The sequence below is a fragment of the Ochotona princeps genome, chromosome 10, assembly GCF_030435755.1.
Source record: "Ochotona princeps isolate mOchPri1 chromosome 10, mOchPri1.hap1, whole genome shotgun sequence".
NCBI lineage: Eukaryota > Metazoa > Chordata > Mammalia > Lagomorpha > Ochotonidae > Ochotona > Ochotona princeps.
In genome coordinates this window covers 44,276,774-44,291,972 of record NC_080841.1, presented here as the reverse complement: position 1 = coordinate 44,291,972, position 15,199 = coordinate 44,276,774, and the positions used below count along the sequence as shown (strand labels likewise).

Below are 15,199 nucleotides of genomic sequence, written 5' to 3'. Positions count from 1 at the left end.
AGCCTAATAATCATCAGAGGGCGGTATTCCCAGAATCAGAAAGAGCCATCATCATAGCTGGGCTGTAGGAGGGATCCCTAGTCACTATAATAGGCATGTGTCTCGAGCATACTAGGTGATCCACTTTCTGGAATCTTCAGAAGGACTATCAAGATGAGGACCACTTACCAATAGGGAAACTAAGGCTGGGCAGTTAGGTAGCATGTCCAAGATTCAAGTTAGTAAATGAAGGAGGCAAGATTTGGACTCCGCTGTGTCCACCAATGGGGCACCTGGTTCTTGCATTGAAGTTCCCCGTGGTGAAGGCTGCAGGGTTACGATGTGAAGGACATCCTCCTACTGGTTAGTTCATTTACAGAATAACACATGAGCAGCTTTCTACAAGTCCATCAAACTTAAGAGAACACTTAGAACTTCACAGTTAGGCTTTGAACAGGACAACTTTTCCTTGTGACTTCAATTCAAGAAAGGTAACCTTTATGAACAATCACAAATTTGAATTATTGCTCAGAATCCAGACACTTGTCTCTGGTGACCTTCTCACACGTTTGCTAGGCTGATGTGACTGCCTCATTTGCATGGGCCCCAGCCTCTCTAGCAACCTCCAGGAGGGGCTGGGGAGAAGACACCTTCACTCAGACAAAAGACCTGAATCTTGCTCTCCAAAGTGGTGCACAGGAAGCCAGCCTGTTTCACACTTCCTTTATAATCAAGAAACATTTGCTCAAACATTGACCTATTCTCAGACAAAAATACTTTGTTTTATCCAAATCTTTGATGTTTGAAGAGGAGTTTTTAAAATGTTTTTTTGCAGACATTGATGAATGTGCAGAGCAGCCGTCAGTGTGTGGGAGCCACGCCATCTGTAACAACCACCCAGGCACCTTCCGCTGTGAGTGTGTGGAGGGCTACCAGTTTTCTGACCAGGGAACGTGTGTAGGTAAGTTCCCCAGGTGACTGTCAAACTTTTGTTCCTATGCTCTATGATGGCCCCAATGCAAATACAAGGTGTCGTCACAGATGATGGTCTTGGCCAGGATGCAAGGATCCCCGTGTGGCAGCAGGAAGGGGAATTTACAAAGATGAATCAGACTGAGCCCCATCCTCCAGTTAGCTAGGGGAGTCACAACTACAAGGAGTAGGCAGTGATGTTGTTCATCCTAGGAGCCATCAGTTCACCTGTCACAAGCTTCTGTCTTATCCTTGTTTCTTTTTAAAAATATTTATTTATTTTAAAGTCAGAATTGCTGTAAGTGGAGCTGGGAGAGACAGAGAAAGAGAGAGAGATGTTTCATTCACTGGTTCACTCCCCAGATTGTTGAAACATCCAGAGCTGGGCCATACCAAAGCCTGGGACTCAATCTGGGTTTCTCATGTGGGTGGCAAGGGTCTAAGCACTTATGCCCTCGTCCCCCATGACCTTTCCAGATACATTAGAGAGGAGTTTGATCAGAAGAGCAGCAGCCATGACTTGAACTCGAACTCTGATATGGGATGCTGGGCCTTGCAATACAGTGGCTAAACTCACTGTTGCACAGCACTGGCCCCTATGTTTGGAACTTCTTGTGACTAGTTCAGTATGATTCCAGGAGCTGTTGTCATATTCACATGGAAGGACCACTCCTTCTAGACATTGTTTTGTTATTACCTGTCTTAAGCTGAATTCTACTTGAGTTATATGCAAAATTCCCCTTTGAGACCATTATATTTATGGATTTTAATTTTTTAAATTATGATGTCCAGCCTAATTCCTTAGCCTTCTTGAAGTAACTTGGTGCTATTCCTTAATCTGCTGGTGCTTATGCCTAAGGATAATTCAGGTGATGGTGATGATGATAGGCCAAGCACCGGGTACCAGGTTGTTTCCATTTTTCCACCTTTTTTTTTCCTGCTGTGTTTTGACATGTTAATTTCAAGAATGTTAAACTCAAAGAGTCTCAGATATTTTCAGGTCTGTAGAACCAAACACTGAGGAGGCCCTGTGTGCTCAACATCATCTCCAATTGAAAACAAATTCCTCTTGCGCTGGGTTCAGCAACCATCTCTGGCCCCTGCTTTGCTGTTTGCTGAACTCTAGAAACTTGCTCTTTGCCCTGTCTTAAAACTCAGGAGACAGGGTGGCTGTTGTCCCAGGATGTAGTGGCGTCTTGAGGGCGGGAGAGAACACGCCGTGCTCATGTGTTGAGTGTGACCCAAACATCTGTGCTCTTGGCCAGGCCAATTCTCTTTGTGCAGAGAGCTGAGATTGCAGCTCAATTAAAGGCACTTTTTTTCTTCTTTCTTATTTTCTCTGTACTTGTCCTGACTTCCATCCCTGTTTTTCAGGCTTTAGTGTTAACAGCATTTCCATTATGCTTTGTCCCTGGGGTGGTGACATGTTCAGTCAGTAATCCATCCTGGGTCAGGTGCATGTGAGACAGGATGACCTGGTTCTCTGGGTCCAACCACTGTTGACGTTTCTGGTCACTGGAGGGATGGGGCAGGGAGCAGGACAGGTGCTGTGTTAATGTCCCTTGGGGAAGACAGTTTATGCCCTGTGCCCCCTGACCTCAGCCCCTTGTCTGTAAAATGATGTGATTAGTTTACTTCCTATGAAGTCCTGGGGCAGACACAGGGAATCTGTGAGCAGGTTTTTTGTTCCTTCCTGATGCCCACCAGCTTGCCTTTTCTCAAGACATCAAATTCTCAGTAAAATTTAACTTAAATAGTTGGTTGCATTGCTCATCTATAAACATAAATGCCCCTGGATGATCACTATATCTTGCTGAGGCCTGGCCTCATGAGGTTTCCTAATTCCCACCTGACTGCAACAGGCCTATTCTGCTATGCTGTTCACCCCTTTACATGTGAGACTGTGTAGGCAGATGGCTCACTGTGCGAGTCCAAGTCTGCCTGGATGTATTTGAATACTGGTTCTGGCTTGCCTTTGAGCGAGTCATTTAATCTCTCTTGGAATTGCTTGTTATGGTGGTCTCCTAGGCTGGAAACTTAGGGCTAGGGAAGTTTCTCCACCAGTCACAACAGAGAAGGGTAAAGGAAAAATTCTGGCATTTGGGGAGCCTTTCTTTGCACCCAACCAGCCGTGTGACGTTGGGGGCTCAGGCAGGCATGTGGTCTGCCAGAGGGAACTCTGTGAGCTAGTGTCTCCATCATGGGAGAATGGCTTGGTGCACTGCTCTGACTGGCACTTTCCGTAAACCTGGGATCTCCCATTTTCTGAAATCTGCAAAACATATTTGTAATGGAGGAAAAGATAGACTTCAGCTTGGCCATAAGTCACTTTACCCTGAAAGCACACCGCCCCTCTGCGTGGACATGGCCCTGTGGTACTAGCCGGATATGTGTGGCTACCATGATCTAATTTGGAATTTCACTTACTGCGCACATGGGTATCTGTGCATCCTTCGTATCATGGCGGGAAGAGGGTCAGGTTTAAGCAAAAGGCTGTGCTACCTGGCTCTGTCGAGCCTGGACTCACGCAGTGCTCCTACTCTTGCTGCTTCATCAGTTACACCATCAGAAAATGCTGTGGTGGTCTTAATTTTAGAATTAATACTAACAAAGCTGTGTGAAATCACTGTGGACTTCTTGCTCTGTCCTTTTCCCCATTTGTAAATACCTTCTCTTCCTTGATTTGTCTTTCTTCCTCTTGACATGTCCTTCATTCTCTTATGCATCTCATCTCCAAGCCCCCACCTGCCTGCAGGTGTCTCTCAGGAACCTGTCAACATCTCCAGGCTGGCCACCCCTCATCTGAACATTCTGGATCAGGACACAGTCCTTTTCCAGGGTTCAGAAATGGAGAAGGTTCAGTTGGCTAATCCTCCACCTCCAGATGCCAGGATTCCATCTGGGCACCAGCTCATGTCACTGCTGCTCCACTCCCCATCCTGTTTCCTGCTTATGACCTGGGAAAACAGTTCAGGACAGCCTTGGGACCCTGCACCCATGTGGGAGATCCAGAAGAAGCTCTGGCTCCTGGCTATGGATCAGCTTAATTCCAGCCATTGTGGCTATTTAGGGAATGAACCAACAGATGGGAGATCTTTCTGTCTTTCTTCTTTCTGTAAATCTGACTTTCCAATAAAAAAAAAAATCTTTTTTTTCTTTTTTAAAAAGAAAGAAATGGAATATCAGGAAAGTAAAACTCCAAAAACTGACCATCTTTCTGATTTCCACTGTAAGTTTTCTCTGTTTTCTAAGACTTTCCTCTCTGTCTTTCCTGCAGCATCCCATTACAGGGAAATTGCAAATTAGGAGCCTCAAGGAAAATGGAGCTGCACATACTGGCATTTCCTCTTGTGTGGTAGATCCCCTTGAGGTTGACGGAGCAGCAGCTTCTTTTTTTGTGCTCATAAGTCACTGGCTGTCCTGGTTTCTCATGGCTCCTTTTCGGATGATTGTCATGAGCAGCATGACTGTCTCCATGAAGACTGGAGAGCAACTACAGGGGCTGTGAAAGTGCCATGGCCAAAGAGAACCCTTCGGAAATGCTTTCCTATCCCAAGCTGAGAACACATCAGCTTATTTTTTTTTTTAATTTTATTTATTTGAAAGGTGAAGTTATGAAAGAAAGAGAGGCCTGGCACAATGGCTCAATTGGCTATTCTTCCCCCTCCCCTTACTCCCCCACAAGAGCTAAGATTCCATATGGGTACCAGTTTGTATCCCAGCTGCTCCACTTCCCATCCAGCTCCCTGATTATGGCCTGGGAAGGTAGTGAAGGATGGCCTTTAGCGTTGGGACCCTGTACCTATGTGAGAGACCCAGAAGAATCTCCTGGCTCCTGACTTTGGATTGGCTCTAGACAGTGCAGCCATTTGGAGAGTGAACCAGTGGGTGGAAGACCTTTCTCTCTCTCACTCCTTCTCTGTGTAAAGCTCTTTCTAATAAAAATAAATAAATCTTTAAAAAGGAAGGAAGGAAGGAAGGAAGGAAGGAAGGAAGGAAGGAAGGAAGGAAGGAAGGAAGGAAGGAAGGAATTGATCCTTTATTCATTATTTCACTCCACCAACTGGCTGTAGTGGCCAGAGTTGGACCAGGCTGAAGCTAGGAGCCAGGAATTCCGTCCTGGTTTTCCATATGTGTGGCAGGGATTCAAGCATTTGGGGCATCTGCTGCTTCCTAGGCATGTTGTTAGCAGGGAGCTGGGTCAGAAGCAGAACAGAGGGCATATAAACTGGGTTCCATATGGGATGCCAGCATTGCAGACTGTGGCTTAACCTGGTATGCATCAGTGCCAGCCCTTGCTTTATTTATTTTTAAAATAAAAAAGATAGAGTTGCTTCTATTAGAATTGTAAAGCTGACACTAAAACTTCTGTTAGAATGCAATTGCACTGTTGCAAAAAACTATCTTAGATAAATGATAATCCAACCTTAAAAAATTCAGTTACAAACTGCTTTTTTCTATAAATGATGTGAGGATTCAAGAAAAAAACAACACAGGTGATCATGAAGACCAAGTGGGTAAAGATCAAACCTGTATGCGCCTGCAATAAAACTGTCCCTGCCAGCAGGACGGAAGCAGTGAGATACCTAGGCTGTTCAGTGGACACTGGGGGACCTGCTGGAAGCTGTGAACATGCTTGATGGAAGACCCACTGCTGGTTATAATGTTTGTGGTAGGAATTTATTCTTCCTACCTTTTATTGGTAGAGTCATTGGGTCCCAAATCTCTAGTAGTCTTACCTGTCACCTATTGCTAACTAAGGGGTTGGGAGGAAGAAAATCCTGGAGAAAAGCATGCAAGAAGTGGTGGGTTTGAGAGGGTGTTTGGTACAGTTGCTAAGCCAGCCCTCAGAAACCGTACATCTGCTATTTGAATATCTGAGATTGAGTCCCTGTTCTACTCCCTATGCCTGCTGTCTGCTGAGATGCCTTCTGGGAGGCAACAGGTGACAACTAACTACTTAGTCTCTGATGGAGTTCTAAGCTCCTAGTTTTGGCCGAACCCAGCTATGCCTATTGTGGGTATCTGGAGAGTAAACCAGTGGATGAGGGGCTTTGTCTCTCTGTCTTTCAAATAAAAAAAATATATTTTTAAATTAAAAAATAAGAAACAGGTGGAAGTGAGGGTGGCAAGAGGAGAAGGGTTCAAGGAAATTGGAGTATGTTCTTGGACTGAGTTCCTGTGTTGTGGGTTACTATGGTCTGGCCTGAAGTTTGGACTATTGGTTGCAGTTACCTGGCCAAATTTCATTTTGTAAGATTCTGCTTAGTGGGGCCAGTCCCACAGAAGTCAGCTTAAGGTTTTGACCTCAGGAGTCAAAGACACCAGGTGCCAAGTGCATAGCCCACGCCTCCAGTTGTTTGGTAACCTTGTACTTGGCCCAGGCATTTGAAGAACCTACTCCTTGCTGTCCTCTTAGATTTCTCTGTCTCTCCACACCTCCTATCTCCCTCTCTCTTGCCCTCTCCTTCCTTCTCTACTTAAGGTAGGATAAGGTGGAATGAATTTGGGGAAGATTACTCATCAGGAAGTAAGATGAATCCTCTTACATCTGAAAGAACCCCATACTGAGGAACAAGGAGTCTGACATTGCGAGGGGTGGGTCCCTGTTATGGGTTTCAGTGCTTTTTTAGAAAATCATAAGAAAAAATGGTGGCCTGAGGAGCCCTAAAGTAACAATCCAGTCTTTGGAAATCACCCTCTGGACCTCAGCCATTAAAACCCAACTGGAGACAGCAGCCCAGGGCCTCTGTGTCACTTGCCTACCTCCTTAACCCTCATTCTACAAGTGCTATCATTAGAGCATGTTAGAAAGTTATAGTTACCTGCAGGCATCCCTGTACTTTGCATGCTAAAAGTTATTCCTGCCCTACAGAAGAAGGTCATGCGACTCTGAGAAGTTGCGTGATTTACCCAAGGCCATGAGATGAGCCTGTGTGTGCCTTGCATAAACTCAAGGCCATGGATCGAGAGCCTGGGGTCCAGGCAAGTTCCTCTTTATGAAGTCCCACTGGACTAACACATTTGTTTGGAGGGAGGTTGGAAGAGCAGTGGGCCTGCTCAGGGACCTTGTTCTAATGGTGTGTGTCAACTTTGATTCTGAAGCTGTTGTAGACCAGCGTCCCATCAACTACTGTGTAACCGGCCTCCATGACTGTGACATACCCCAGCGGGCCCAGTGTGTCTACACAGGAGGCTCTTCCTACACCTGTTCCTGCTTGCCGGGCTTCTCTGGGGATGGCCGAGCCTGCCATGGTGCGTGATTGGTGTGATTCTTTCTTGAGGAGTCTATTCCCTGGGTGGTATTTACTCTGTATGAGTTACTAACTCGCTTTCTATCCCCACCAGTGGAATGTGAGAGAGAATTACTCAGTAGCTCTGTTGGGCAGATGTGCTGCTTGCCTGATGTCTTTTCTGGGGATTGTTTTCATTGGTGAAGACATTTGGGCTCCCCAAAAACTATTGTGTTCTATGTGACTTGCTCATTCAAGCAACAATTAGACACCTGCTCTCTCCCAGGAAGAGGATGTTGTTTGAATTTCACAAGAAGACAAACAATTCTGACATGAATGGAGCTTAAAGTCCAACCTTTGATTTAATAAGCTTTCTCTGTTTATTCACTTGGCCTGCTCTGTCTCTAAAAGCAAAGTTCGCTGATTGAATAAATGAAGGACTGCACCTTACTGGTTGTCAGGGTGCTTTAAAGGTAACTTTAGAGAAGACAACCAATAAACAGGGTACCTGGATCTCATGGTTTGCAGAATTACTGGATAATATGCCATAATTTTTTTGAAAAAGCCAAACTTCCTTAGAAGATAATTTCTAATATACCTTCCCATCATTATTGAACATGTGGATTTGCTCATATCTGAAGTTTTGCTGTCAAGCAATTAATACTCTGTCTCTAAATGCTAAGCCATTTTGGAAACTCTTATCAGTGACAGGAGAGGCCATTTTGCAATGCAAAGAAATCCTCTCTTCCTTTTTGCAAGTTGGTTCTTAATGAACAAATGTTGTTATCAATGGGCAGAATGCTTATAAAAGCACAAGATAGAAATTGGGGAGTTAGTTTTTTGAAAATTCATGTTCAATGAGCTGTAAACCACTTCTGGAAGAATCTCATTGTCCCTGGGCTGTCTTGCAGATGTGGATGAATGCCAGCCAAGCCGGTGCCACCCCGAGGCCTTCTGCTACAACACTCCAGGCTCCTTCACATGCCAGTGCAAACCTGGTTACCAGGGTGATGGCTTCCATTGTGTGCCTGGAGGTAAGGTGATGGGACATTTGGTGTTGGTAGCTCATGGTTACCTCCATGAGTGCTATGTTCAAGGCTCTGGGGGAGCTGGAGAGGTACAAAGTGGGTATTTCTGCAGAACGTTCTAAGATGGAGAAGGTGACAGATCATTGGGGGATGGGGACTGGTGTCACCCATGTGGACCATGCCCATGCTGGCAGCCCTGGGGGTTAATTGTCCTTGTGTCCTGAGCCAGCAGTGCAGCCAATGTGACCTGGGTTGTTTGTCAGGTTCTCCAAAGAAACAACCACAGGGATCCATTAAGGCATACATGGTCACATGTACATACAAGTATATACATAGGTATATATATGTATGTATGTATGTAAAGGTAAAGGAAGTGGAAAGCCCCAAGTATCTGCATTATCAAGAAGCAGACCAGGGAAGCTGAAGATTTCACCTAGTTCAAGTAGGAGGATCTCAGAACCAGGAGAGCTGCTGCTGGCTGACAGACTTGAGGACCAGGAAATGTGAATGGTTCCATCCCAGCCTGCAAGTGCAGAAAAAATGATGTCCTAGCTCAGAGGCTGTCAGGAGGAATCCTCTCTTTTACCCAGGGGGAGGTCAGTCTTTTTGTTCCATTCAGGCCTTCAGCTCAATGGACGAGCCCACTACATGAAGGAGCCAAATCTGCTGGCCTGAGTCTGTTCAGTGAAATGTTCATCTCATCCAAAACAGCCTCACAGAAACACATAGAATGATGTTAGATCAAATAGCTGTGCACCTTGTGGCCCATTCAAATTGACACAGTCAGCCAGCACAGGATTGTGGCATGGGGTGCAGGTGCAGACTGAGGCCTCCATGACATGGTCTGTGTTCTCAAGTTGGCAGTGTCCTGAGACTCAAAGGCATCTTGTCAGAGCCTAAGGATCATGCAGTGCACTTCCTGGCCTACGTCAGGGAACTTGGGACACTCAACGCATGCTGTTGAACAGCTGCACACACCGCTGGCTGCTCCTATGTGAAGGTCTTGCTGTGTGCCTGGTGCTTCACGGGTGCTGGTTCATGTCATGCTCAGAGCTGTCTTTTTAAAGTAAGGACAAGGACTCTTCAGGCTCACAGAAGATGCCAAAATGGGAAAGGAAAAAGACATAGCCAAGATCATCCGGGCAGGAGATGCCAGAGCTGGTACTGAAACCCAGTGTATTGGGTGCACTCTGAGTCCAGCTTCAGCTTTCTCCACCTCACCACGTTCTGACCTGAGATGGATGGAAAAAATGTGTGACATATTAAGCTGGAGTTTGCCAGTTGTGTTTATTTTTAATTACCACAGCTAGTGCTGGTCAGATATAGTCATGCCACTAAACATGTTTTCAATAAGAAAACAGTGGAATTTTCTTCCTCTCACATTCTGAAGTGGTTAATTATATGTTAGATGTCCGTGTGCATCACTGGTCCAGGACCACATGGAGGCCAGGAGGTGGCTGAGTTTTATCTCTATGTTCTTGGTGCCCAGTGGAGGCCATGGCGACGGTGGAGCTCACAGCTGTTAGAAGTTGGTGAAAAAATAAGTGAACACGCCCATTTCCATTCTTCCCAATAGTTTATGAAAGTGTTTATTTACCCATGCTCTCACTAGGACTGTTTTTTAGAAGGGCTGCTGATCTAAAAGGAGGAAATATTAGATTATAGTCTAAACTTTGACACATCATCGCACATGTTGCTAATCTATGCTGCTTTCTTCTGCTTAGAACAAAGGTCATCATGCTGTACATCTGGCCTGTGGTCTGTTTTTGTAAATGAAGTTTTATTGGAACACAGCCACACATATGGCCTCTGTCATGTTACAAAGGCAGAGTTCGGTGCTGTGTCAGAGACTATGAAACCCACAAAGCTTAGAAAGTCTGAAAAGCCACCTGGCTGGCCCCTGACAGAAACATGCCAACTCCCTGGCTTAGATGAGCCTAGACAGGGATCACAACACTGCAGCACTGCTCATAGCTTTTATTTTATTTTTTTATTGCATTTTTTTATTATATTTTTGACAATCTTTGTAAACATAGTTAATTATGGTAAAAAGGTTCAATGACTATAGGAAGTGGGTAAGACTATTATTTCCATATTGTTTCCTTCATGTATCTGAGGTAAAGGGGGTTATTGAGGGAGAGGCCCCACCCAGTTTCCCACCCACCCCAAGTCCTGGATGTGGGGCATGCTCTGAAATACTTGCTTAAGTAGTTTTGATAGTTCACCAGTTATGAATCGCTGCCAGTCTCGCCACTCCAAGCACGATGAGGTCGTTGAAGAATCCACTGATTGACATAGTCCATCATAGAGTCTCCATTTGCCCAGTGTTTCGCTGCCAACATATGGCTGACGTGGCTGATTGACTTCTTCTGTCCTCTGTCTTTTCTTGGCTAGGGTTCTGAGTCCGACATTTCGATTGGGGAGCTCCCCAAAGAAACTTTGAGTTATTCCCAGACCAGATTCTTGTATGTTCTAGCAAGCACGGTGCTCATAGCTTTTAATAGGCAAATTTCACAAAGTCAAGTTCGTGATCATGTGTGTCAAGACATTCCAACAGCTATTTAAAATGACTAACATTCATTGTTTCCTTAGGCTCACTTCACATCTCTAATTCAAAGAAAATCAAATGTTTTATTTTATCATTTTTGTTTGTTTGTTTTTTTAACCTGACTCCATGTCCCCTTGTTAAAGCTCTGTTGACAGAATAGAAACAAATCCAGTCCTGTGGACTTGCATACAAAGAGAGAACAAGAACAAGCCCAATGAGAGCTGTTTTCCAGGATTGTCTATCTCTTTAATCTCATTCCCTTCAGAAACTCATCATCTACTTATTAACTCAAAGAGAGAGCAGCATGCGTAGCATACACTAGAGGTGCCCAGTCCTGTTGTGATCGCAGAAACTTCAGTGGGTATCAGCCATGCACAGAGGTCTTGGAGCAGAAGCCTACACCATAACATTCAGCAGCTAGCCTGACCAGACTGGAGTTCATGGATAAACTGCAAAACTGTATGACAATGAGAAAAACCAGCAAAATATATGTACAGGATGATAAAACCTATAGAAAATCTAAACCTGTAAATAGACACATGTTAGAAAACTACACAATGCATGAGAATGAGAAACAAAATGTCTGTGTGACCGCTACCTCTAATGGAGGGAACTGATTGTGAGTAGGGAGGGCTTGTCTTGGTGTTCAGGCTGCTCTAACAAACACTCCTGCCTGGGTAACCTGTAAACAATAGGAATTTGTTTCTCACAGTTGCAGAGGCTGAGAAGTCCAAGATCAGGGTGCTGGCAAGTTCAGGGTGTGGTGAGGGTCTGCTTCTAAGTACCTAGATAGCCAGAGGACTGCACATGGCAGGATGGGGGAGAGTCTTTCTGGGGCCTCTTGTATAGGGACACAGCTCCACCTGCAAGATCTCTCGCCTTCCAAAGACCCATCTCATGTGAGTGGGGAAACATAGGCATTCAGACCAAAGCACAGGAGCTAAGGAGCTACATTTGTGTCTCTAACGTGTTACTCCACAGCTAGACTGAAATACAGAGATTTTCATTGTATTTTTTTTTAAAAGATTTTATTATTATTGGAAAGCCGGATATACAGAGAGGAGGAGAGACAGAGAGGAAGATCTTCCATCCGATGTTTCACTCCCCAAGTGAGCTGCAACGGGCCGGTGCGCGCCAATCCGATGCCGGGACCAGAAACCTCTTCCGGGTCTCCCACACGGGTGCAGGGTCCCAAAGCCTTGGGCCATCCTCAACTGCTTTCCCAGGCCACAAACAGGGAGCTGGATGGGAAGTGGAGCTGCCGGGATTAGAACCGGCGCCCATATGGGATCCCGGGGCTTTCAAGGCGAGGACTTTAGCCACTAGGCCACGCCGCCGGGCCCAATTTTCATTGTATTCTAAGTTTTGTATGCCTGAAATATTTTGTGAAGTGTTCCTGAGAGACAAATAATTTATAGAATCATCTCGACTCCTGGTGCTCAATGTAACGAAGGCTGAACAGCACTTATTTGATACTTATTCTGTAGAGAAGGGTCTGGTTCAAAAAAAGCCAAAAACAAAAACAAAAACCTGAATTGATCATTTTACAGATTAGTTAATATGCTGGCTGCTACAGTGTTGATTGATGACAAGACAAATCACCACAGTTTGCTCCCCTCTGAACTTCTATACTGTTTCCCACAGCCCAGGTAGGGGTTGTGAAACCAGCTTAGTGGATTACTCTAAGCTCTAATCACTTTCTTTTGAATCAAATGAATGCAAGCAATGACCTAGAAAATACTAGTACGTAGAACACAGGCAGCAGAATTAGGTATTGTTTCATGAAACAGTACTTGTAGATATACTTGCAAATGTGTATAGGGTGTGCATGATTGAGGGTGCATGTATGTGTCTGTGTACACTGAAATGCCAAATGTATTTCTTAAGTTATAGCTAGAAAGGCTGGAAGCCACCATCTTGGCTAAATGATGTTTTATAACAAGCTCAGGTTGAATATCCCTAGTCCCAGAATCTGAAAAGCTCCAAAGTCCAAAATTTTTAGAGTACCAATTTGTCAGAAAAATTTTAGGTTTTGCAGCATTTCAGGTTTTTCAGATTAAGAATGCCCAGCTGGTAAAGTTTATGCAAATACCCCCCAAATCCAAAATCTGAAACAGTTCTGTCTCCAGACATTTCAAATAAGGAATACTCATCCTGTATCCCTAAAGCTAGCCCACTTAAGAGTATCACCATTTATTTTCTCCCTGTGTCTGTGGTCAGGAATTTAGGAGTAGCTCACTAGGCCTGTCCTGGTTCAGAACCTCGCCTGAGGTTGTTGTCAATATGACAGGTAGGGACAGAGCATCTCTGAAGGCAGAGCAGGGCTTCCACCGCAGGACCCATGGGGGTGTGGACCAGCCCCCAGGTCTCACAACGAGTCTCTTCGAGGCCTGATAGCTGGCTGCTTCCAGAACAAATGATGACAGACGAAGGGGGAGGGGATGCAGGAGGGTTCAACCTGTGATGGAAGCCAGTGTCTTTTGTAGACTACTGTTGAGGAGTCACTTTAGCTGATCCTGTTAATCTCAGGCCTGCACTCTTACAGCGGTGGTGGTGATGGGGTAACTACCAAAAAGTGTGAGTTCCAGGAGGTGGGGAGAAGGGAGCCCATCTTAAAGAGTGAGGGAGATGCTGACCTTGACTGGACAATATCTGGGAACTACCAGTGACTAGAATTTTGTACGGTAGAGGAGTTTGTTAGTGGGACATTAAACATCTTGAGCTGGAGATTTAAAGCCTGCCCCTGCAAGACAAACACTGAGCCTGTAGTTGTTCCATGTCTGTGTTTACCAGCACGTTTCCTCTAGATCCGTACCACACATCTTTAGTGAAGCGAGATGGAAGAGTTCAGACAGTAGGGCTGCAAGGCAAGATGAAGACATTCAGGATAATGCAACCTAAAGGAGTTAGCACTCCTTCAAGGAGAAATAATGTCATGTTCAAGCTTTTTGTTTCTTAGGCTTCTGTTGTTTATGTTATGGTTTATGCTTCCAACAAACCCAAAGTGAAGAAACTAGAATTCCTAGTCCAAGCTGGAAGGGGCTCTAGAAATGCTGTTAATTCATCTTTTTTGTTGTATAACCAAGGAATGGAAAACTGAATAATTTCTTAGTTTACCAAAAAGTTTTCTTGAATTCTTTATATGGAAGAATTTTTCACAGCATTTTCTTTTTCAAAATTGAGTCATATCCAGATCCTGTCGAAGAAGACAGTCCTCAAGATCACCAATGTTGACTCAAATTATTTTTATATAAAAAGCCAAATGCCAACTTATTTATTGTCTGAAAGGGAGAGTGACAGAGATCTTCTCCCAGGAACTCCATCCAAGTCTCCCAAGTGAGTGGCAGAAGCCTGAGCACCTGGGCCATCTTCCATTGCTTTCCTAGGCACATTAGCAGGTAGCTGGATTGAGAGTGGGGCAGCCAGGACTCACAAGATGCTGGCATCTCCAGCGGTGCCTTAACCAGCTGTACCACACTGCTTACCCTTTGATTGCTTTTCTAAGAGCAAAACAGATGTACATATTAAATACAATTAACAGTTTGGGACAACCGTGAAAACAACACTGCGTCTCCTCGTGGAGGGCCTAAGTTTGAACTGTGGCTCCACCTGATTCCAGCTTCCTGTATGTGTACACCCTGGGAGGCTGTAGTGATGGTTCAACTAGTTGGATCCCTAAAACCCCTGTGGGGGACCCAGGTTGAGTTCTGGGCTCCTGACTTCAGCATGGCCCAGCCCCAGATGTTATAGGCATTCAGGGCATGAACCAGTGAATGGGAGATCTCTTTTTTATCACTTTGCCTTTCAAATAAAAGTAAAATTGAGGTCTTTTCTCAACTCATTACCCCTTTCTTGCTGATATCCCATCCCTCTCCTTGCCTTCATAATTTATTTTCTCATCATAGTCATCTGGAATTGTTGCCTTCCCTTCTCCTTTTCCTTTTCTTTCCCTTCCCACTTTTTAATCATAAAACATAGATACAGAAAGGCATGTAGAACAAATGTGTAGCTCAAGGATTGTGCCTAGCACCCAGGTCAAGAATTAGAACTTCAGGGCCCAGCTGATAGGCTAGTGGCTAAAATTCTCACCTTGCACGCACTGGGATCCCATATGAGCACCCACTTCCCATCCAGCTCCCTGCTTGTGGCCTGGGAAAGCAGTTGAGGACAGCCCAAAGCTTTGGGACCCTGCACTCTCATGGGAGACCCAGAAGAAATTTGTGGCTCTTGATTTCTGATCAGCTCAGCTCCAGCCTTATGGTCACTTGGAGAGTGAATCATTGGATGGAAGATCTTTCTCTCTGCCTATCCTCCTCTCTGTATATCTGCCTTTCCAATAAAAAGAAAGAATTAGAACTTCAGCAGCAGCCATTTCAACCTTGCTCTCCATCTCCAAGAGTGACCACTAACCCAGCTTTTGTACCAATCCATTCCTGCAT

General features: G+C 44.9%; 1 protein-coding gene across 1 annotated transcript in view; it reads left to right on the top strand.

Annotated features, from left to right (window-relative positions):
- NID1 (nidogen 1) overlaps positions 1-15,199 on the top strand; it is a 74,912-nt gene that overhangs the window by 39,240 nt on the left and 20,473 nt on the right. Inside the window, exons 10-12 of the mRNA XM_058669379.1 lie at positions 815-940; positions 7,057-7,206; positions 8,096-8,218. Coding sequence (XP_058525362.1) covers positions 815-940; positions 7,057-7,206; positions 8,096-8,218 — 399 coding nt within the window. The remainder of the gene's footprint in view (positions 1-814; positions 941-7,056; positions 7,207-8,095; positions 8,219-15,199) is intronic.